Below are 24377 nucleotides of genomic sequence, written 5' to 3' on the forward strand. Positions count from 1 at the left end.
GATATATAATGTTATGTCATTCTTTAGCTTAATATCCGGTTTCACAAAAGACCAATTCAAATACTGCACAGTTGTGCTATGAGACAGACTTTAATATATTTCATAAGAAAAAAGTTATGGGCGTACAATTCTTAACTCTGCGAATTAAACAGAAACTTTGTACATTATGGTCTTAGTTTTTCTTATAAATAATTCTAAAAACAGAGGTATAAGTGTTGTTTTTTTTTGCTTGCATCGAAAGATATGAAGTATGATTTTAATCCCAAATCCAATCAGAACAAAATCAGCCCGATATAGTCCTATTTAAAAACTATATAATATGTAAAAGTTTCTTTTTAGATTAGAATATATGTATCTTAGATTAGATTCCATTTTATCTGTATTATTTCTAATCATATTTATAAATTAAATTTATAAAATTACAATTAGCATGGCAATGCCTTCGCCAGGTTGACAAGATAAATTTAATGTAATATAAAGCTTATAGGTTTTATGGTTTTATTATAAATCAAGAATTGTTAAACAAAAAAGAAACGAAAAGCATATACTTATACATATGTATATAATTTAAAATCAAGACATTTTTTAACTTTGGTGTGTTTTCAGGTTATAAATAATACGAAATTCAGTTTGTTTGTCCGTCTATAAAGTCGCAACTTCAATTGAAAATTGTGTGAGAGCACAATACTCATTTATATCTTCTGCTACTTCATCTAATATATTTTTATTTTCTTTTCGAAACAACATCGTTTCTTGTTACTAAAGTCGCCTTTTGACAGGATGATTTATCGTCATGTATGTTGTATCAATAAACTGAGGTAACTGAAGGAGTCCCTTCGACTGAAAAGTATTTTTCAAATCGATAAGTTACCAAAAATTGTATCAATGTATTTGTTTATAATGAAAAAAAAAAATATAAATTGCTAATGTATTTTTAAGGGATTTTTGAGAAATTTTCATTTTACAATAGTCAAAGGTTTTGTAAATAAACATAACATATCAGACAAATTATTTTCAGATGATATACATATGTATGTATGTTTTACTTTTTAATTTTATTGGTTGTCAACTAATTTAAAGTCTTTTATAATGTTGTTTAATTCTACATGGTTTTTTGATCTTTTAATATTTTTATAAGATTTTGAATATTCAATATCGTCCTTATTATCTATACAAAGCAAACATCTAACATCTTTAGTTTTGCAGAAGTCATCGAATAAACCTCTAAAGTACATTATTTTATATTTATCGCCACACAGTTTTGCTCCCTAACAGCAATATAACAGTTGATAAAAACAGCAAATTTCCTATTTTTTGTCTTTATCGAACATTTTTCAATTTTTCACTAAGATCAATTTGAAATCTTTGTTTCAATGGTGTACCATCTCCTCTGCACTCTTTTATGCCAAATTTGTCCAAAAGCCTTGCAAATTTTCCTAACTGGGTTATTTTCGAGCCTCCGTTGTTTTCAATATCCATCCCTAGAGGTCACCGAATTCCACAACTTGAAATTCCTTAATAAGTTCGTTTATGGTCTTCGTAAGATTCTTTCCATATCCAACCTTACTGTTTTTTTTGCTTCATATCAAGTGTAACTTGTTTTGAATAATGATCATAAAAGCTTTTGATTCAATAATCCTAGGTACATATGCATGTATGTACATGTTTAATTTTCTGTTATAAAGTTGAGCTGGCATTTTATTATTGATAGATTTTGGAGGTGATCTGTTAACCTAATACGTTGAACACAGCATAGCTTTTCTTTCTGTCTCTAACTTCTATATGTAATTAAATAACTTGTTTGCAGCCTCGGCTCCATTTGTTAATAGATAAACTAGAGTGAAGTGAGAAAAGTTTTCAGTAACTGTTTAAAAGTGCTTATAACTTATAACATTTTTTCGATGTGTCTCTAAAAGGTCCAGGAATATCCGTGTGAACGAGATGAGATGACTTTGGATATGCGACTGTGTTAAATTGTGGGGGTGTTATTTGCATACAAGGACATTTTACTTTTCCAAACGGAAACTTCAATATTACCTTAAGTCAACATCTTTCATACTACCGTTTTCTGAACTTAATATTTTCATATTTAACGTTATGAGTCTCAAATAATTTTTACTAAAGCATTTAAAGTCAGACTTCGATATTTTTAAGCTGTCGTTTAGAAAAGTCACTGCAAAACCAATGTGTTCACAAAGTACACCTGATAAGTGTGTTCCTTTGACGTTTAATTAATACATGATGTGGTTTTACTTGTCTCCAAGTTGTAGTTTAGAGTTTATGAAAAATAAGTAAATAAATGCAAGTTATTTTATTTTCTTATTATTTTAATTTTTTAATATATAACAAAATATGTTTAATATTATATTTTTATATTTGCGACGCGTTTCGAAGATGTTCAACTTGTCAGAACAACCACCAACAACAATGGCATTAAAAGTATTCCGCCCGATGATGGAGAAACATCTCCGAAACGCGTCGCAAATATAAAAATATAATATTAAAAACAAGTTTTAGTATTAAAAAATTAAAATAAAAACAAAATAAAATAACTTGGTTTTTTTTAAGTTTAATTAATGACACATTATACTATTATTTAGTACCATACTTTGAGACATTAGACACGGTGTTTCCCTTTGATTAGAAATGAAGAGTAGGTATGTATACATAAGTCACACAAAGAATTTGTTTGCACTTTTTTCCCTCTAAAAATCTATTTTTCTATTTTCCGGAGAAATAAATTTTTCTGTACAGTTGATACTTTCAAAATTGAAACGAATCGTTCCACTGATTTAGGTTCACACAATTCCAATGACAGATTTTTGTCAGTAAAAATTTGTCAGTGGATAACAATGATGAAATTTTTCAAGGACAGACATTTTTAAGGATAGTTATAAACGACCTGTCAATCAAAATCCAATGTTTGTTTTCAATGATGAAAACCAACCAATTTTTTCCCAATTATAAAGTTTGTTAGTTGCATTTTCATTTACTATAGCACCAAATCTTTCTTAGACAAATAATCCATATGTCGCTATTGCCTGTTATAATAGTAATTTAAAGATCCTTAATATAACTAACAATTGAAATGTTTCTTCATTTTTTATATATTTATATTTATAGAATTAGTATGAACATTTAAAATAAAATATTATTAAAGCTATCATATAATTTAAATTATATTTTAATATGATTTCAGCTACAGTACATGAATTGGAGCCGCTGGTTACTGATGCAGAAGATAAAAAGCCTTCTGAAAAGTATGGGTTAGAAAACAAACTCAATACACATACCTTTAATTTTTACTTTTATTTAAATTTTCAATTTTTAAATATATGTTCTTTTTTTCTTAAAAATTAAAAACACAATTCTTAAAGTCAAACTAACATTGTGGAAAAGAAATCAGTTCGTCCATTTTCACAACCATTTAATCAAGATCGAAATAACCACTTTTTAACAAAAAAGGAAAACTTTGGATTTGAGTATCAGAAAAATGAAAAGCTTTTAGTTGACGAAGATGATAATAAGCAAGCTTTGGTTAATGGCCATGCTAGGCCAGATGAATGGTACAAAGAAGTTGTTGAGCTTAGAAAAAAAGCTGGGGAGTACAAGGTAATAAGCCAAACTGTATTTTTTTTAAGAATCTCCGTAAAAGTAGTTATGCTCTTTCTCTATTTCAGTGCCGAGGGTGGGGAACAGAAATTGATCCAACGCTTCTTAAGATGCAAAAAGAACTCTGGGATCAAGTTTCAAAACGAAGTTCATTATCAGCCTTATCATTAGCTTCTTCCATTCATAGGTAAGCAAAAACAAAAAATGAATAACCTAATTCAATTTGTAAGCAAATCCTTTTAGTTGATTGCTCAATTATATTCCTAGGATCAGTGTGGTTCTGAACATAGTTTTGTCTTTTTTCCGCTATCAGATCTTTGCGAAAGAAAGCTTAATATTTACAAGGTGGTTAAATTTTAAGGACCGATGTTGAATGTAAACCACACTTTAACGTAAAGTTTTTGTCTGCATTTTTTTCGACAGTTGTCAATTTCACACTTATTCAATTTGAATCATTTATGTGTACACCACCGAGCAACGTCAGGCTTATTCTGAAAATTGGAGTTCAAATCAAAATATACATATCGTGCACTTCCCAATTTTGCCGTACAATTTGATGGTCCAAATCTGCTAACAATCGGAAAAATCATGCAACAATTTGAGCGAACCGTACTGCAGAAAATATTGCTACTGTTCGTGGTAGTGTGACTGAAGTCCACTTCAGCTTGTGACGGTGTCCACCAAATCGGTGTTAAACATTATTTATGAAGACTTGCATTTAGACGCTTACAAGGTGCAATTGACTCAAGAACTAAAGCCTTTTGACAATCTAATGCATTGTTTATGGTCAAAGTGGTTGCAGAGTGATGAGGCACATCTTCATTTCATTTGAAGACCTAAGAGTGATTACCGAAAAACCAATGCACCTACAAAGAGTGATTGTTTGGTGCATTTTATGAGCTGGCGACATTTTTTATCTAAATGAGGCCGGTCAGGCAGTTACTGTGAATGGTGTTCGCTATCGTGAGATGATAACGAACTTTTTATCGCCTGAATTGGAAGATGTGGATGTGGAAAATATGTGGTTTCAACATGACCGTGCCAGTTGGCTCTTTTGCACAACAAATTCAATGTGCGTGTTATTTCATGTGATTCGCCGCAGTTGGAATTCTTTCCTTGAGATTATAAAAAATAAAAGGTGTAATTTGATCAGCCAGCAACAATTCAAGTGCTAAAGTATGAGATAACTCAGGACATTAACGGCATAGAACCTCAATTGTGACTCAGCGTCATCGAACATGTGGAAAATCAGATGGTGGTGTGCCGCAGAGGTCGCGGTGGCCATTTGCCTAATGAAAATTAACATCGGCACTTAAAATTTAACCAATCTTTCAACGACGAAAGATTTGCCAACGTAGAAAATGTGCTCATTAAGTAGTGCAGTGTTAGTAGTTAGTAAGAAATAAATAATGAAATAAAAATGAAATTAAAGACAAAAAAACACAACATATTAACTCCTGGTACATTGACCTTTCGCCCTTAAGGTTAAACGTATGAAGTTGCGTTGTACAGATCAATGATCTTTCCTGAAATCCATTAGACCGACGACGTTTAACAAATCTTATCAAAAAGATTTCTTTACTCACAGTCGAATTAATATAGTCAATGAAATTAGAACTAAAAAGAACTTCAAGATCTTTAAAACTATGAACGCAATGTATGGAATGTAGTACAAATAAGATCACTTGCTAAAACACTTAAAAATGGTCTTATGATAATAGACGGTCCAATTAAATTGAGCTCAATGATTTTGAGTAAGCCTAGTTTTCTGATCTGACACAGTTAAATTATGGGAGGAGGCAAATTAAAACCTTAAGGGGACATGTATGTGAAAACTATTTTTATATTCGGCATATCTCAGCACGATGCATGTTGCAACATCGTAATGATATTAAAAGTATTTGGCGAATGAAAACAAGGTTGTTTCAATCATGCTCAAAAATTCTGGTAGTAAGCGACAAATTTTGAGTACTGATTTTAAAGGTCTAGGAATAAACTTATTATTCCCGTTTACTGGAATAATAATTTCTATCCCGAGTTTCCAACTAAAGGTTGAGGTTTTAATAAACAACTAGTTCCTGTGGTGGCATTATCTTCAAAATTAGCATGAGCAATATTTATGTTTATATTTTATGTTTCAGGAGCAGGTCTTATACGAAGAATAAATTGTACCTTTTAGTTGTTGTTTTAGCAAATAGATCTTGAAGTAATTGACTCCAAAGTTAAAATTTATGAAAAAAGAAGTTGAAAAAATCACTCTGAGTATTATTTTTCTCATAATTATGGATATCGAAGAAAGCACGATTATTTATAATTATTTTTATTAAGCCCTGAAAAATACTTCTTTTTATGTTCCCTATGTCTTGACATAATTGACAAATGGTTAAACTTTACTTCTTCTTTAAACCCAAAAGTTTCTTTCATTTTAAAAGAAGATTTGCATACAATCAAATTTGCACTCACCCCAAAGCTGATAGTGAGTTCAAGCAGAGGGCTTGCAGGGGGGCAGCATGCCCCATTTGTGATTTGATTTTAATACATTTAAAGCAGCTATTAAGTGTTTCTGTTTTCTAAATATATCCACAAAACTTCTATTTCTAACAAGATTTACTTATCTAAGTAAAAGATGTTTGCTTGTCTTACAACCGAGGTCGTAAGATATCTTATATGTATTCACTGCGAACGTCGGGAGCGTGAAGTCTTTTAGTTACAGATCCACACTTTCTATTCCTTCAATTAATAATGGGTATACTTTTTCGATCGACATCTAGTAAAAATTCCATAACTTGAGATCCCAAGTTGTCCCTATGGCAGAACTTTCTATAAAAGGAAAGTGTCGTATATTGATGGATGTGGAGTGTTGTTTTGCGGCATGAAATTGTTTATTTTTTCAGAAGATTGTTCTGGTTCAAAAGATCGTTTATTATTTAAGACGTTTTGGCAACATATTCAATTTTGCTGTAGTTCGTTACTTCATGACTCGTAGAACTGGAGAACATTTTTTCAACATACATGCTGCCGTGCGCTGTCGGTACAAATACGATTGCTCCTGTTTTGCCAAGTACACAACTGTATACTTAGAAAAAAGAGATGGAAATAGACATTTGTAAATACGTTTATACGTACAATATCAATGCTTTTTTAATCCAAGGAAAATTTAAATTTACATGCACCCATCTGATACGAAAGTAGTTCTTTGTTTTTTTATTTTCTTGAGAACTAGAAAACATAAAAACAACTAGTGTTTTTTTAGTGTTTGATAAATAATTAATTAGAGTAGCAACGAGTATCTATAGCAATTACTTCTTGTTGCTTTTTATTATAATGAGAAAAAATAATACTGAAACTGATTTCATTAACTTCTTTTTTTATATATTTTGACTTTGAAGTCAATTGTTTAAACAAATATTTATTATAACAACTTCTGGCTTTTAAGAAAGGTTTCAAATATGTTTTTTAGATGTTTAGTTGAGTTTTTCTTGGCGCTAAAGTTATCGTACTCGTCTGTAATGCCTGTCATTGAAACATTATTTTCTGAATAGAACTAAGCATTTCCTTATTGGTATCCAGAATTAGAGGTTAGAATTAATCATTGAAAGCACAAATAAAATGGAACGATTTCATAGTAACGATTATGTTTCTAAATGTGAAATCAATCATCATCAAAATTAAAAATGAACTAAAAGAAAAGTTTTGAGTTAATAATGTGTTCATTAAGTACAGCAAATCAGCTTCATTTTGACAGCAAACACACATTTGTCTCAGTTAATAGCTTTTAAATCTCGAAACAAATGTTTCAATTATGAAAACAAATGAAAGCTAAAAAAGCAATGTGACCACTGTCTTGTACTTTTAATAATTGATATTCTCTGCTGAAAAGATAAAGCGAAATTAATAGGAAATTAGATAGGAATGTAGTTTGTAACGAACCCACTAAATACAAGAAGAAACGCCTCATGATAGACAACATGAAGTTAATATGTATAAATGCTGGAAGTCCCTAATGGTTATCGGTCGATCTTCTATAATAAGCTAGCAATGAGATATTTTTGCCCTATAAAAAGAAGCTTAAAACACTTCCCAACCTCGAAACTACTTCCCCACAAAAAATCGTGTGATGATATTGTTCCGTTGTGACAAGTTAAACCGGCAAGCAAACTGACTTTCGCATTAATAATATTAGTATAGGATAGTATAGATTTCTAAAAAAAATTTAATAAGTTCAGTAGCTTTAGCATTTAAATGGAAGAAGAAGCGTTAAATGAAATATTTCTGAATTTTTCGCCACTTGGTTATGATATTGGCCTATTAGTAATCGAAATTCCGAGGTCTAGCACCAACAGCAAAAAGTAAAAAAACCGCAATAATTTTAGCGTAAAGTCTGTAGATGTTACGGTGTGTGTTAAAAAAATAGATAAAATACGATGTTTACAAAAGACCGATTAATTAATAATAAAATAACGAAAATAGACGATGCAATAAGATATACCATAACTCTGGAGTAAGAAGTTTGGCCCAAAAGAAAAAAAAAAATGGTATAGGGTGGAGGTCTATAACCCCCTACAAGGGGCGTTTTGAATTGTGAGTTGACGTGAAAAATCAAAGATTGGAAAACAAGTGGAACACATAACTAGCAGTTGTGATATAACTATTCTCAAAGCCAGAATTCCTTTCTAGCAATAGGTGTTTTAAAAACGATAGAAAAATTATCTGAATGGAATACTATTTTCTTCAGTAATCAATGTCTTTGTCAATAATTCCAAATTCTGAAAACACATTTTTATTTTTAGAAAACTGGAAACAATTACATCTACTATAATTATTATATTCTACTGCATAAGTCAAATATTTTTTTTTAGCTCTCTAGTGTATTTGGAACCCAGTTCATTTTTTTTATCGAGGATAACTCCTAAGTATTTAGTCTTATATTTTCCTCATTATTATGGAGAGTACTAGGTCTGTTTTATGAGATTAAGTTGCAGTTTTTTGTATCCTAGATAAGGCTGGGTTTAGTTGCACGCTAATAGTGGTTAGGAACTTTATGTCACTAGCAAACTTATATAATCGGCAATCGGTGTATGCTACTACTTTGACTAAACTGTGTTCAAGTTTATTAAGTACTTAATTCATGACCAGAATTCCGAAGAGCCACCTAGTTCATTGTTGATGTTTCTTTGTGCATGTTTACATATTGTACATTTGATAATGGATTGTTATATTTTGAGATCTGGGAGGGATTTTTCGACTGCATTTTTTTTTTATTTCAATATGTTCTGGAGTAGTTAAGTAGTTGACTCGGATTCTTTATTTACGTGGTTTCAGAGGGTATTTGGCAAGAATTCGGAGCTTTCCCAACATGAATCAGTATTTTGATCATCGGGTTTTTTTTAGTAACCCCATAGGAGTAGATCTTTTGGCTAGAATTTTCCTTATAGTCTTGTTGACTTATTGGTACATTCCATTTCGCCATTGAATTTTATCCGAGAACTTTTTTGTTTTCAAGCTAATTATTTCACTAAGTTAGATTTTTTCTGCCCTTAAAGGTGGTTCAAGGAGCAACTTTCTTAAAAAATTTATGTAGAATTTTTGTGAGTAAATAAGAGCTTGGATTTCGTCTGATATTTTTTCTTTGGAAGACTTTTTGTTTATTACTGAGATTTTAGCTTAGTTTTAATAATATGTTTTAGATTTTTATATTTATATAAGGTCATTCGCGTTTGACCAATCTAAAAGCTGATTGATCTTTGTTTTTATATTTTCGTTAAAGGTGAATTTTTTGTTCAGGAATTATTTTAGAGATCTAATAGATTGTTCGATTTCTTCTTAATGTTATGATTAACTCAATTCTAACTAGTTTGTGAACACTGTCGAAATTTACATTATTAAAGGCAGTTCTGGATGGTTTTAATTTGGTTTGTGATGAATAGGTTTTTTTCGTATTTAGTCTTTGCATTAGGTGAGATCAACGTCCATTTCATGTGGCCTGACTTTTTGAAGAATAAGTGTCCGAATTTAAAATTAATTTCTTCTGGCCACTAAGTGAGTCTCCCACCCCTTTCATTTATTCTTTTTTCTACTTCATTCAAACTTTTCCCAAATCATTTTATGAACATTACTTCTTTTTGTTTGTTATTGAATGTTTCATGTTTTCTCTGTCGGTGAGAATACTAATTGTAACGGGTTATCCATTTTGCGGTTTCAAAAGTATAGGACTGAAATTCAACATTTGTCAAACTAAGTTGTTAAACCAATTTTTTTCACATGACATTTACGAAAATGGATCGCCTAACTATTGGACAACTCATGCAAATTGTTAAAACCTACTTCAATGGCGATTCTGCCGCAGCCACATATCGTGGTTTAAGAGGAGATTATGGTTTACATAATCGTCCAACTACACAAGCGATTTGCATAATTGTGAAGAAATTTGAGGCTGGATTGGTTACAGATATTTTAAGAACCGCTGCTGTAAGTGAAAGTGCTACCGAAGACCCGAATGTGTCGATTCCTAGTCGTTCTCGCTAATTAGAACTGTCTTACGTTGTACGTATCGTTATGACGTATTTTGATTTCGATCTACACCTTAATCCATATAAATTCAGCTCACATAAGAACTGAAGCTAGCTATTCAAAACGTCTTAGATGTTTTGCTATTTTTCGAACAAAATCGTCTCCAGAGTCTAAGCACATTTTTTACTCGGTGAGTATGTTAATAAACAAAATTGTTGTATTTGCGGTTTTTGAGAATCCATCAATTCGGAGCGTTGTCCTATGATAACGGACTTTTTTTGCCTGCTATTAAAGAATACGACTTGGAGAACCTGTCGTTTCAACAAAACGGTGCCACATGCCACACAACTCGAGAGAATATGTGTCAAAAAAATGGTTGAAAATAACGTGTAAAAGAATCGATGTTTGCAACAATTCGCGTGGTGGTCATTTTTACGTTTACTCCTGAAACCGCAAAATGTACATTTATATTATTACTTCCGTACTTTCGATTAAACACAAAAACCAAATAAAAAACTACATTTTCATTTTTGGAAAAATCGAAAACAATTACATCCGCTTAAATTTTTTTAGTCAAGAAGTCTTTTTACGGTATCCGGTATCTTGACGTTGATCTTAAAAGTAATCCTGGTTTTCGAACTCAAAGACTGAAGGTTATATAGGAAAATTCGACAAGGCCTTGAAAAATTCTAGTTTTTATTCAAGTATTGCTGATGTTAGCTTTTATGTGCTGGTTTCTTCCCCATAAGTTTACTCTACGATTTCAAAATAACTGAACTTTCTTCTTTTTGAGCCCACAAAACTACATATGTACCTACTATGCATTGTTCCATGTATTTATATAGTTACTGGACTATTATTTCAAATAACTTATTTGTTAATATTTTTGCTCTGTTTTTTTGATTTTTCTTAGAAAACTTTCCCTCACACCTAAACGGTTGGATAAAAACACTCAGTTGTGTAAATTCTTTGATAAAAGAATTATTAAATTTTAAATATTTTGTGATCAAAATTTGTCTATGTGTCAACACTTTGTGGCGTACTGACCACAAAATGGAATCCCGCAATTTTCATTAATTTGGCTAATTTCTGCAGTTTTTTCATACTTTCGTTCTGATTTAAAATCTTCAACATATTATGCGAGTGGTTCATTTCAAGACACCACGCTGCCGCACCCGTCCATTTTATATAATAAATATTTCCCAACTGAATCCATATTTTAACCATTGCAGAAGTGTGAAACTTGTCAAAACTGAAGTATCCTGTTTTTGCAAAGATAAACCCAAAATTTTGGGATCATCCAATTTTTGGCGATGTGATTTAAGTAAATGCTCTAAAAATTATAAGTTTTTGTAGATACACAACCATTTTATGAAACCCATTGATGAATATGAAGTATTCTTTTGAAATTTGTATTTGCCTTTCTGTGCATCCCTAAATATATAATTACTTTTGATGTTGAATTTATTACAAAGCCAACCATTCTTTTCAAGCTTTTACTTTTTGTATTTTTTTAAGGCCAATTACAAAAGCAGAAAAAGAAAAAGAAAATAAAAAGAAATTCACTCCAATAAAATCAACGTATAAGCCTAGGGTTCCTGGTCCGGCTTATTTGATGGAAAACAAAGATGAATCATCACTGCCAGCACGTTACAGTATTATTCGTCATCATTTAGAAAGAACAACTGGTTCAGGTAAGTACTCAAATTATTTTTATAAAACATTAAATTAATCTTCGTAATTTCCTTTTATATCATTAACGTGAAGATATTGAAGAAGGTGCTCTTTTGCCTTCTCCAACCAGAGAAAAGCTAATGCCAGCTATTCCAAAATCGAGAGAATCAGAATCACAAAGAGGCAGTCCAAAGAAGAGTGCTGCTTCGAGACATGAAAGTCCCCAAAAAGGTAGTCCACAAAAAGGAAGTCCAAGTAAAACAATTAAATGTAAGTAAACTTACTTGCTCCTTAGAGATAACTTTTCCCATTTATGTTAGTTTATTTAAAAAAGTGAACATTTTATTCTTCTGATGTAGATAGTTCTAATTATTTGGAAACTACGAGAAAACTTTTGTTTTATATCCGTTTATACCGTAATTCTAATGAGTTTATTTTCTTGTCCTCAGGGTGATCATAAAATATCAGATTTTTATTTGTTTTTTTTTTTTGTTATTATAAGATGCAGATCGTTATCGATCCTATTTATGTTAAGTCATCTCACTGTTTTGGTATAGCTCAGTCTTTATAACTCCCCAATCGCTCAAAATAGATCGCCCTGATTCATCAATATGTTTTTCAAGTGAGGCAAGTCCTATTTTTCTAATATCATCACTTCTTGCGGATCTGTTGATGTTGAGTCGATTATCCCTCCCTTCGTTGCATCGGTATGGTATTATTTATTTTGATTTGTTTTTTCTTTCTTTAAAAATAGGGCTAAAATAGTAATTAATAAAATATTTATGGTACTAATTCCGAGGAGAAAACGATGACTTTTGCGACAGAATATAATAACGGTTTTTGGTAGTGGAGCTTAATATAAGAAATGTTTTACCATAAGAGGTAATGTCTTCCTCCCTTCGTTAAGGAAAATTTATAGAAATTGACTTCAAATCTAAAAAAAAATATTTAAAAAGAATGGAAAACCTTAAGCCAAAAGCCAGGATTCCACACTTTATACCAAATTTTACATAAACTTGTCAAAGTAAAAATTAAATTTATGAAAACGGTTAAAATAAAATGCACGACTGGGTCGCACGAACGTGCTCCTGTATGACAATTGTCTGTTTAAAAAATTACCTATATAAGATTTAAAAATACACCTGTAAAATAAGTTTGTCTTCAAAGATATGAATGCCATTTGATTTGTCAAGAAAACCGCGCAATTCATCCCAAGACAACTCATCCTAGGACATTTAATCCCGGAAATGAAAAATACTTGTAAGCATACTTAACGAAAACAATTGTTTGTGTATTCAACTAGTTCGTTCAAAGCTTTTTCCTTTCGATAACTTTATTTTAATTTCATATAAGAAGAACTAGGATTTAAAATAAATTATCTGAAGATAAATAAGAGGCAGAACATGTATGTTTGAATTGTAAAGCGATCGCCCATTGGTGGTGTAGTTAGGTAGGTGTCTAAAACGGATAAAGAATAGTTCATTAACGTGCCCAGCTATTTTTACACACGCAAAACGGTAGACTTTCTATACAAAGATGATAAGACAAAAGCAGGTGAATTGCGATTTCGTGTAGGAAAGGAATTTTATATTCTTTGGTTGAGATTTTATATTTTTGATGATTTAAGGATTGTATTAGGAAATTATAACTTGATCTTTTATAGGCAAGCAAATATGTAGGTATTGTATTGTTATGAAATAAAAGATAATGACTAATTTTTTTAAAAATTTGATCGCCTGAACCTTTCATACAATTTGTTTTCAAATCCAGCATAAAGAAGTTTTAATCTTCAAAGTCTTAGAACGATTTTTTTGTTAATAAATAAATTTATTGATTGATACTAAACGCAATTGAAAAGCTGGTTACACAATTATTGACAGCTTATAGTGAAATTAAATATTTGAATGCATGTTAAATTTTGTACACATATAAAAAGATAGTAAACATGCCTACCTATTATCGCATAATTTAAGGAAATTTTAGTTTGGACGATTTTTAATGGTAGTGAATTTTGTAAATGGGATGAGGAACTTTTAAAATCTTTTGTTTTAAAAATTAATACAAATAATTGAGTTTATAAAGTACCTGTAGGTAGTTATAACTTCCGGTAAAAAAAAGTGATTCAAGGACAAATTTGGAGACAGTTTTACTTAAGTTCTTATGATATTATGCTATATGTAGGTATATTTATTATAATCTATCTACAATAGTAAGTTATCAAGGATATAAGGAAATGCTTTCTTTTATTTAAGTAAACCTACCCTGGCCCATTTTTAAACTAACACAAACTTTGTTTGGATCTTTATTTTTAGAGAAATATTAGACTTTGTAATTGTATTTACCTACATAAATTTGATGACTGTTTCAATGGTAAGATATCTCAATTTTAGCAAATGCAATTTTTTTCTGTCAGAGCAAATTTTTTAAATTCGGGGTAACTTTCCAAGGAAATTTACGAAAAAAAAAATAATTTAATGTTGCTATAGATAACCCGAGATAAGTTATGTTGAAAAACCAGTTTTAAGCTTTAAGTGTCAAAGGTGATAAACAGAATGGGAGAGTACAATAGCTTGCCCGCCAAGATTTGTTCGAAACGGGGTTTTATTTCTCTTCGTGTAGTAGGTAGAGTCAATTTTAGAAGAAGAATTTTTCAAAAATATACTAGTTTGGTATCACGTTAAAATATATTATTTAAATTTTAATTCAAGTCTCTAGCGTTATTGCTTCGTGAGATATTTTGTGTCAACTAAATTTTAACCAACGTTTTAAAATTGCTATGGTAAGAAAACCATACACTAATTTTTTCTTAAAGCCCTTTTCGCATATTTATGCTTCATTATCTGTATAAATTATATATATAAAAAAATGTATTTGAAGTCGATAACTCTACTTGTTCTTTAGCTATGGACGACGAAAAAAACTTCGCGAACGTACTGACGTATGAACGAACGCGTACACGCATGCACAGACATCTCTTTAAAAACCTTTTAGTTCGACTCTGAACAATAAATTCCTATGGAAAGTTAAAAATACCTACTTCTTTACTACATTTACGAAACTATACTTAATAATAGTTAATAAACAAAATGAAAACTTTTAATTGGATTTTTCTTAAAGTCACACATCATAAAACAGACGAGTTGACAAAATTGTATTAAAGGTACTTACAACAGGAAACAACATATGCATACATACCTAAATACCTAAATATACCTATGCTATTTTATGTTGTTTATGCCCTCTAAGGTGTATTGTTATTAATTAAAAATTATACCTACAACAAAAGTAGAATTGGAACATAAATAAAAACGTACATTTCAACTATCAAATTATTCAAATTATCTGGACCAACATAAAGAACTAATTTTTGTTTTTATTTTAAACTTTATACTGTAAACTATACCTACCTATCTACTAATCTCAAACAAATTACCTACTAAATGTACGGATATTATCACTGTCCGGATACTAGTAGGAATTCCCTATGAAATACCTGCCTACCTACAAATACCCTTTATATCTTAAATTTGAATTTGAGATCAAACCCACATCCTGAAAAAAATCACCTACCAATTATCTACCAAAAAAAACTTTAAAGGTCAAACAAATCTAATCTTCAAATATTGCAGAAAAACTTATGCCAAATAAAAGCAAAACACCTACCAGCTAAAATATACATAACTATATCCAAACGTATAACTACCCCCATATTCTACTTCTTTACAAAGATCGGCATCCGGTTGCCCTAAAAAATTTTGCTCATGATAGTTTTCATATACAAAGGTATTTCATATTTTTTCAACTAATTATAAATTAGTATTCAATAAAATACAATTCGCATTGTCTACAGAAAATTCTTTTTATTTTGACACCTTATTTGTTAAAAGTAGTTCCGTATGAGAGCCGAAAAAGGGATGCATGCTAACGAAATAATATATGTATATTATGATGATTCTTCCAGACTAAATTTCTATTCAATCACTATACAACCTGTATAACAAGAATATTTTTAAGAAAAAATGGAAAATTTGTATATATAAAAAAATGTATTTAAATAAAACCGGTCTACCGAATTTCAAACAAAAAATGACGATTTTTTTGACAAATCAAATGGCATTTATATCTTTGTAGACAAACTTATTTTACAGGTATATTTTTAAATCTTATATAGTTTCTTTTTTAAACAGACTCTTTGCATAAAGGAGCAAGTTTTTGCGAACCAGTCATGCATTTTATTTATTAAACACTGAAAACGATTTGTTTCTATGTTTCCTAGTATTTAAGATATTGAAAAATAGTTAAACTTTATTTCTTCCTTAACCCCAAAAGTTTCTTTAATTTTAAGATAAACTTTGCATGTAATAACATTTGTATCCAGCCCTAAGCTTATAGTGAGAACAAGTAGTGGGCTAACAGAGGAAGCATGCCTCTTTTGTGATTTGATCTTAATACACTTATTGCATTCATTTAGTGTTTCTGTTTTTTATACGTATGTATAAAACTCCTATTTCTTACAAGATTGGCTTCACTGTTTAGTAAAATTTCGGCTGCTCTATTTTTGGTTTTTGAGATTGTTAAAACTTCTTTTTTGGTATTTACTTTCAGGGTCAAATTTTAACCCAGAATTACACGTTCCAGTCACAAATTTATGTATGTCAGGAGATAGTAAAAAATAGTCACGTCAATTTCTAATGCGAAGTATGTAAGTCTGGTCAATGAATTTATCGTTCGTGCCTGTGTAACTGTGAAGTTCGTTAAGTTCGTCATTGATGTTCAAAATCTGATGTTTTTTTGGCGATAACACACATTTTATTTTCGCCGGGAGGGTCAAAGATCTTTAGCTGTCCCAAGCTTTATTTTCCATCAATAATTGAAAATGTGTATACCTTTTTTACATCTAATACAAATTCCATTGTTTGAGATCACAAGTCGTTCTTATATTTTTCTTTAAAAAATGTATATAAAAGGAAAGTACCATATTATATTGATGAATGTGGAGTGTTGTTTTACGGCCTTGTGCCTTTACGAGGGGAATTGAGACCAAACTTCTACATTGCAAAATGCTTGTATTAAGCGTCTTTACCAGAAACAGTTATTATATCTCTTCGCCAAAGCTATCGTACGCGTGCTATACAATTTTGGTTTCAAAATTTGTCTACATATTTATTCAAAGCTTTTTAATAATCGTATACCCTTTATATTTGATTTTCGTTTAAATTGTGACCCAGTTTCGAGATATTGAGTTTTGAATACTAACAACAATAAGAAGCAATTCAATTTTGGATCATCAAATATTAATTACTGAAATCTGTTCATTAGTTCTTGAGAAAACTTAAAATTAAAATAACATTTTTATGTTTTTTCCGGAGCTGTATATTAATAGTAGAAGAAATTCATAATAATAAATACATACTTTTTCGTAGTGACATAACAATAAGAAAGGTTAGTTAAGGTTTTCGGGGGGTCTTTAGACATAAATTGGGCGCATTTCAAAATTTGCAGTTACATATCAGTTGTTTATTTTTGTAATATTCGATAATTTATGGTTCTATGTAAGTACTATGTGTCCCACAGGAGAAGACCAGGGAACAATACATTTTTCTTAGGTGAAATTTTAATTTAACCTAAGAAAAGATACAAATTTCAAAAATCGTGAACAAAAAAAGAGTAGTTACAAATAATGCTTTTTAAAAATAATCTTTTTTTACTTCAAACTCACTGAAGCTTCGTTGGTTAACTTTGGGACTCAAAATTTAATTCTTATTTACAAATTGGTTTCACAAAAAAACGGGTTCCAATGATTTAATTATTATTTAATCGTATCAAAAAAATCTAAATATTCAAAAGTCGATAAAATAATTTCTGGCCGCCTATGAACCACTTTGCGTTGGAGTTTTAAAGAATTGAGCATCGCTGATTGATTAGTTGCGTACGTTCCAAATGGCCAAGTTTAAAGCCATTATTGGAAAACCCTTATTTAAAAATAATAGAAATAAGGAAAACCCAACGAACGTATTTGAGAACATTCTGCAACAATGTAGAATGCAATTCTGAAGCATCCAGGTTACTATAAATCGTCTATAGGTACAAACATCCAATTATACAAACCTACCTTAAACTCACTAAGGGCTTTCGGCAAACTCAAGCGAAGAATCTGCTCACTTTTTAGGTTACTTTTTTTAGTTAACTCTTTAAAAGAAAAATGTTTGTAATTTCTTTTAATTATTTATTCCACAGAGCATCATTATATCGTGTAAATGATGTGTGTCGTTGGAGTTATTCTTGATGCAAGCATTAAATTCTCACAACACATAAACTCATTCAATAATAAGGCTTTTTTAATTCTTGATGGGATTAAGAGGGAATCAAAATGGTTTCTGGATCCTTTTTTATCAAGCACTTTTATTTAAATATGACTTCCATAAACGCAGACTATAACTGGAGCTTACAATGTTTCTGATATTTGCAAAATAGTTAAGATGGTTTATTTCCACAAAATAAAACTTATTGGTATTCTCGAAACGTTCTTATGTATGTTTTGTGTTTATTATTAAATTAATACATTGAATTTTTTTTAGTACCCGTGGCATGATGCTTAGTGCATTGGACTGTCATGCAAGGGTTCTTGGGTTCGATCCTGCCCATGCCATCTAAAGTTTTTTCACGGGTACTGAGTCTTGCGAGAAATAGACAAATTCATGAAATGAGCTTTCTCAAACTTGCCGTTCGGATTCGGCATATAAACTGTAGGTCCCCTCCATCCCGCACACAGAAAAAAGTTGAGAGTTGTAAGTCACTAGGCCCTAGTTCTCAACGGTCTGTTGCACCACCCAATTTATTTAATTACATTGAAATATTGACTTTATACCCCTTTTTTTCATATGAACTTAAATATTCTATTCTAAAGTTGAGGAATTTATCCAATTGTATACATATTCCACAACCAAAAGCTTTCTTTTCATATGATTTGACTTCCTCTTATGAGATGTTTGTCTTTTGCTAATTCTGCGTGAACCAGCCATCTTAGTCGTTGGAATTTCCCCCTTTTTGGCTACATGTACAGCCCGAACAGCTCGTCGCGTCGTTTAAACTTCTCCTCTACTCACCTTCGATGTATACGGTAACGTGTTCTCTCGAAACAACCCAAGGTGCTCTCAAAAGCAGGACGGGGATGACGAGGGCCTTATATAGTGACACTTGGTAACTCGAGAGAGGGCTTTACTACTCAGTTACTTTCTTAGCCAAAGAAACAGCGGTTAGCAAGAGTTATTCTTCGTTAAATATCAGCGTTGGTGTTGTTTTCTGAGTTCATAGGCAAAGTCCATAGCTAGCCTAAAGTTATGTCTGTCGATGGTGACGTTTTGACGTCGGTCAGGCCCTTTTTTGATGCCAGCATATTAAACACATTTTTGTCGCCTCTGTCTCAATGCTCGCAAAAGCCCTATTGACATCACGCTGAGTTCTTCTGATTATATCAATGTCATCAGCATATGCTACTAATTCGACAAACTTTTGAAAGATAGTGGTTCTAGTGTTGACGTGAGACCTTTGCACTATTCTTTCAAGTACGATGTACAGCGCAATACCTTGTATAAAGCCTTTTTTAAAGGTTCTTTTAAGTTTTTTTTTTTAAATTTATGGGGCAGCGCGAACTGTTCAAGGTCATCATGCACAAACGGACGAGTTTGACAGGGGTGCCAAAAGCAGACATAGCTTTATACAATTCATCCCTGTAGATGCTGTCATATGCGGCCTTGAAATCGATGAAGAGATTGTGGGTGATTTGATGTTCTTGGGTGTTTCCAGGAACTGCCTTAATGTGAATTTTTGATCAACTATGGACTTTCCTGGTCTAAAAACAAACTGATAAGGACCTATAAGGTTGTTGACGATGGACTTTTGACGTTCATATATTATGGCAGAGAAGAGTAAGAAAAAACTAAAGATTTTAGTAATCGACGGTGGCGTTTGTAGCATTAGATACATTGACGACCTCATGATTTATTTCACTATTTGGATTAAGTTAGTATCTTCTTTGTTGGGTTAAAATTAACCTACCGTTCAGTTCAAGTCGTTTTAGATGGGTTCAAATTGTATACAAACAAAATAAACGCTGGTGTGTCCCAGCACTTCATTTTGTTCCCGGTCGTCTTCTGTTATGTCCGTACGTTGGAAAACCCGTAACTTTGAAAATCTTTTTTTTTCGTCTTCCATATCTTAAACACCAGTAGAGATATCAACTTAAAAAATGCAAAAAAACACACTTTTGTATATTAAATATTATTTAGACAATACAAAGCTTGTGCAGACATTTTTTTCTGAGAAAATTTTAAATCAAAATAACAAACAAATATTTTTGTACTGCAAGAAGCCAAGTTATTAAAAGAATTTTAGAGAAAATTTCATACAAAATTATCGGTTCCTTTTTGAGTAAATTCGAATTTTTAATTTTACTGAAAACCTTTACTCATAAGTTTGATCTCAATCGACCCAATGGTTTAAGGTGTATGGGCAAGGACAGACAGACGGAATAGCCAAAACCACTTTTTACGACTTCTCTACATCGCAATGTAATGTATGATTGAAATCTCGACTTCGAATGGTTTTACCAATTCAAATTTGCCATATAGTTCCTATGTGTCGTAAGTACAAATACAAATTCAAGTGATCGAATTAATTTAAAACAAAAGGTCTAATAAAGATTAAAGTTAATTTATTGGTACAACAAATTGAAAGTATTGCTAAGAAGTTTCAGTTTCAAAAACTTCAAAAAGGCGAGAAAACTGGAGTAACGTAAGAGCATATACAAAAAATACAAACAAGTAAAACAAATCTTAAAGGTATTAGGAAAAAAGAGAAGAGATAATAATAATAATAATAATAATAATAATAATAATAATAATAATAATAATAATAATAATAATAATAATAATAATAATAATAATAATAATAATAATAATAATAATGATAATAATAATAATAATAATAATAATAATAATAATAATAATAATAATAATAATAATAATAATAATAATAATAATAATAATAATAATAATAATAATAATAATAATAATAATAATAATAATAATAATAATAATAATAATAATAATAAACTGAAAAAAGAAGTTCTTCAACTCTCAAGCATATTTTGAATCTTATTTTTCTGTCCTTCATAGTATCATTACGAATATTTAATTGATTTGCGCTCAATAAGAATATAGTATAAATTATTTAAGTGAGCAGGTATGTTCTTCATTTAAGATTTTTAACTGAATTTTTGCAGTTGCATTATTTTGTTTTATGAAAAGCATAAAGGCCACTGATATTTTCCTTTAATTTTTCTAGCTTATGCTTTTCTGCTTTTAAGTTATGTAAATTATAATATGATCAGAAGAACAATTCAAAACAATGACATTTTAGAAAACTATTTAGTTGTGCGAAATTAATTAACAACCTTTGAATTGTGTTATCCTGTTGTCAATATATTTTAAGATGTTCATGTTTTGTTGGTTGAAAAATTAAATAATGTTATCGGACAGCCATAACGTTTTATGAAAGTTAAAGCAATTGTTCATTGTATCCTCCCTATATAACTAACAAAAAACAGGAAAATTAAAATATTTCCAAAACGTTTTAGCCCGTTCTCAATCCGTTGGTCCACGTGTTATCGAAAATGTATCGCCAAAACGGCAAATTCGGTCTTCTAGCACAGCTCCAGCGCATAACACAACAGGAAAGAAAACTCCTGTTTCAACACCGAATACGGCAATGGTGACCGAAAGAAAACTTAGACCACGTAAGTACAAAAATTAGCGTGTGTATTATAGTTTTTAAAGCACTTATTTCATTTTATTAGTTTTATTTGTTTAGCTGTAGTACATTAAATTTGTGCATAGCAGTCATTTACTTGAAGACTGTGATAACTCAAAAAAACACAAGTTTTTCATAAACTTTATAAAGTTTGTCGCTTCATGACGATGTTAATTTGTAATCTATTCATATATATGTACATACTTTTACTTGTTTGTTCATAAAAGTGACATTATCTCAGTTGTAGTACATTGTTTAAGAATGCAACTTTTATCACTAGTTGTTCTCGATTGCCCATCATAAATATAATTAAAACATACTACTAGTTCACTAATAAAATTGTTTTTTTGTAAAATAGGACTTTTTGCCTTACTACAGCCTTCAAGCAAATGAGTGAAATATTTATTTTTCTAAATCAAATGCTATTATTATTATCTGACCAAGACTAAACACAAAGAAGCTTGGTATCAAATATCGGAAAAAACAATGGCTGCAAATCTGTATTAATAAGAAAAAATATAAATGTTCCAAAAAATATCATTTATCCGATACCAAACTCAATTTTTTAATTTGTATTCCGCTTGATATTTAAAACTGCTTACATTGATCTAAAAAATTTTAGAATTAACATACACGATTAATAAGTTAAATTTTAACATCACTTTTTATTTAATTCAATAAAATGTATTTTACTTAACTGAAAGTTTTAAGATTTACATCTTCAGAGTGTGCGCAAAAGAATAAGACCTTTTGCTTGAACTCAAAATTTATTGGGAGCGGCTCGAAATGCTGTATTTTAAAATACTGTATGATTAAAATTCTGTATGATGGCTGTATGATACTGTATATTTATAATACTGTATGGTTAATATACTGTATCTCAAAATGCAGTGTTGTCAAAATACTGTATCTGATAATACTGTATCTCAAAATTCTTCTTCTCAAAATGCTGTATGAGCAAAACATTATCTAAAAATACTGTATTTTTGAAAAATTCCGCTCTTAATCTTCCATTATAGAGAACAACAAAAGCAGAACTTTATGTATGTATGTATGTACATTTGTACATTATATCATTTATTAAAACTCCAAACAAGTAAAAAAACAGAATACATTAATAAGTCATATTATAAATAAGTAAATAACAATAGGCAATAATATTTACATATAAGTAACAATCTATGAATTGTATATACAAATTTATTTACAACAACAACAAAAATAAAAAGAAAACGGGAAGAGAAAATAAAAAGAAGATACCATTTCTTTCGTTTTGTTTTTATTAATTCAAAGACGAATGATTCATCAAATGTTTTTGTTCAAGGGAAGTATATTAGAACATTATGCCAATGAAAAAATATGTATTCTTTATAAAGGTAATCTGTTTTTAAAATTCTGATTTCCAAAATGCTGTAAAAAGGCTGACAAATAAAAATTTTTATTTGTCAGCCTATTTACAGCATTTTGAAATACAGAATTTTGGTATACAGAATTTTAAGATACAGAATTTTGAGCTACAGTATTTTGATCATACAGTATTTTGTACATACAGTATATTTTGAAATACAGTATTTTGAGATACAGGATCCATACAGGATTTCGAACCCAACCCAAATTTATTTTGTCATTATCTTTTGCAACCAGTGGTCTGTTTCACCAACTTACAAATTGTAAATTACAAGTGCTTTTTAAAAAAAATTTTAGAAAAATTGATTTTTTCTGTTTGACGAGATAATTGTTTTACAAAATTGTAGTTGTAGATTACAAAGGGAAATCTGTAGAAATTTCATTATTTGTAAAATACATTTTTTTAAGTTTGTGTTCCACCAAATCAAATATATTAACAATTTTGTTCAGTTTGTGAAAATTTCTTACAATAGAAACATGATGTGTAGATTTCATTACAGTTTGTAATTTGCAATAAGAATATTGTCTGCAGTTTAAGAATGTCGTTACGTCGTTTTTTTTTGTAATCGGAAATTAGAATTTCCATTACTTTGTGTCTCTTTTTTTACAAATTTGTTGGATTGAATTTTTTAGTTTGTGAAACGGAAAATCATTTTACAAATTTGTAGTTGTAGTTTACAATTACAAATTTGTGATTGTAATTGTAGTTTGGTGAAATAGACCACAGTAAGCATAAAAAGGTTTGGAAAAAAATGACCACATGCCTTAGGAAAGGTGTGTGCTTATTCAGTTAAAGCGAAGTTTACACATAGTGAAATACAAAACTAAAATAATAATATGAATAAATAACAAACGATGCAATATAAATATTAAAAATTAAAACAAATTTCATCACAAAAAAGATAATTACTTATAAACAAAGGGAACCAAAAAATATATGTTTGATGTTATGTTTTCCGAACATAAATCACATAAAGCTTTATTAAATAAAATACATAACTGGGACGCACGAACTTGCTCTTGTATTCAAAGAGTCTATAATTAATTTTGAATACATACAATTTATCCATTTTTGTTCAAAATTAGTTTGTATTTTTATGAAGTTTTCGATATAACGAAAAATCGGAAAAATTGATATTGACGTAAATAATTTTTTAAATAATATAAGAGCTTGAGCAGAAAAAATATGGAAATCGGAGGAGGGTTAACCTGTTGTTTACAATTTAAAGAGCTATGTTCAAGTTCTTGCTTTTAAGAGGTTTTCTAAGAACATTCAACACTAGTTGCACTAGTTAAGCACAGATATTAGTCGTCTTTCATGAAATGACAACTAGTTAAATGTCAATTTTAAAAGAAGACATTTT

General features: G+C 30.1%; 1 protein-coding gene across 10 annotated transcripts in view; it reads left to right on the forward strand.

Annotated features, from left to right (window-relative positions):
* The window catches only part of LOC129953806 (proteoglycan 4), a 127362-nt gene that overhangs the window by 84237 nt on the left and 18748 nt on the right, over positions 1-24377 (forward strand). For 5 of the 10 annotated variants that reach the window (XM_056067274.1, XM_056067270.1, XM_056067273.1 and 2 more), the window contains 6 exons: positions 3200-3266; positions 3378-3612; positions 3681-3799; positions 11641-11816; positions 11890-12066; positions 21434-21592. In XM_056067274.1, coding sequence (XP_055923249.1) covers positions 3200-3266; positions 3378-3612; positions 3681-3799; positions 11641-11816; positions 11890-12066; positions 21434-21592 — 933 coding nt within the window. The remainder of the gene's footprint in view (positions 1-3199; positions 3267-3377; positions 3613-3680; positions 3800-11640; positions 11817-11889; positions 12067-21433; positions 21593-24377) is intronic. The other 5 variants (XM_056067279.1, XM_056067272.1, XM_056067280.1 and 2 more) reach the window with 3 other exon arrangements.

This window comes from Eupeodes corollae, chromosome 1, assembly GCF_945859685.1.
Source record: "Eupeodes corollae chromosome 1, idEupCoro1.1, whole genome shotgun sequence".
NCBI classification, from domain to species: Eukaryota; Metazoa; Arthropoda; class Insecta; order Diptera; family Syrphidae; genus Eupeodes; species Eupeodes corollae.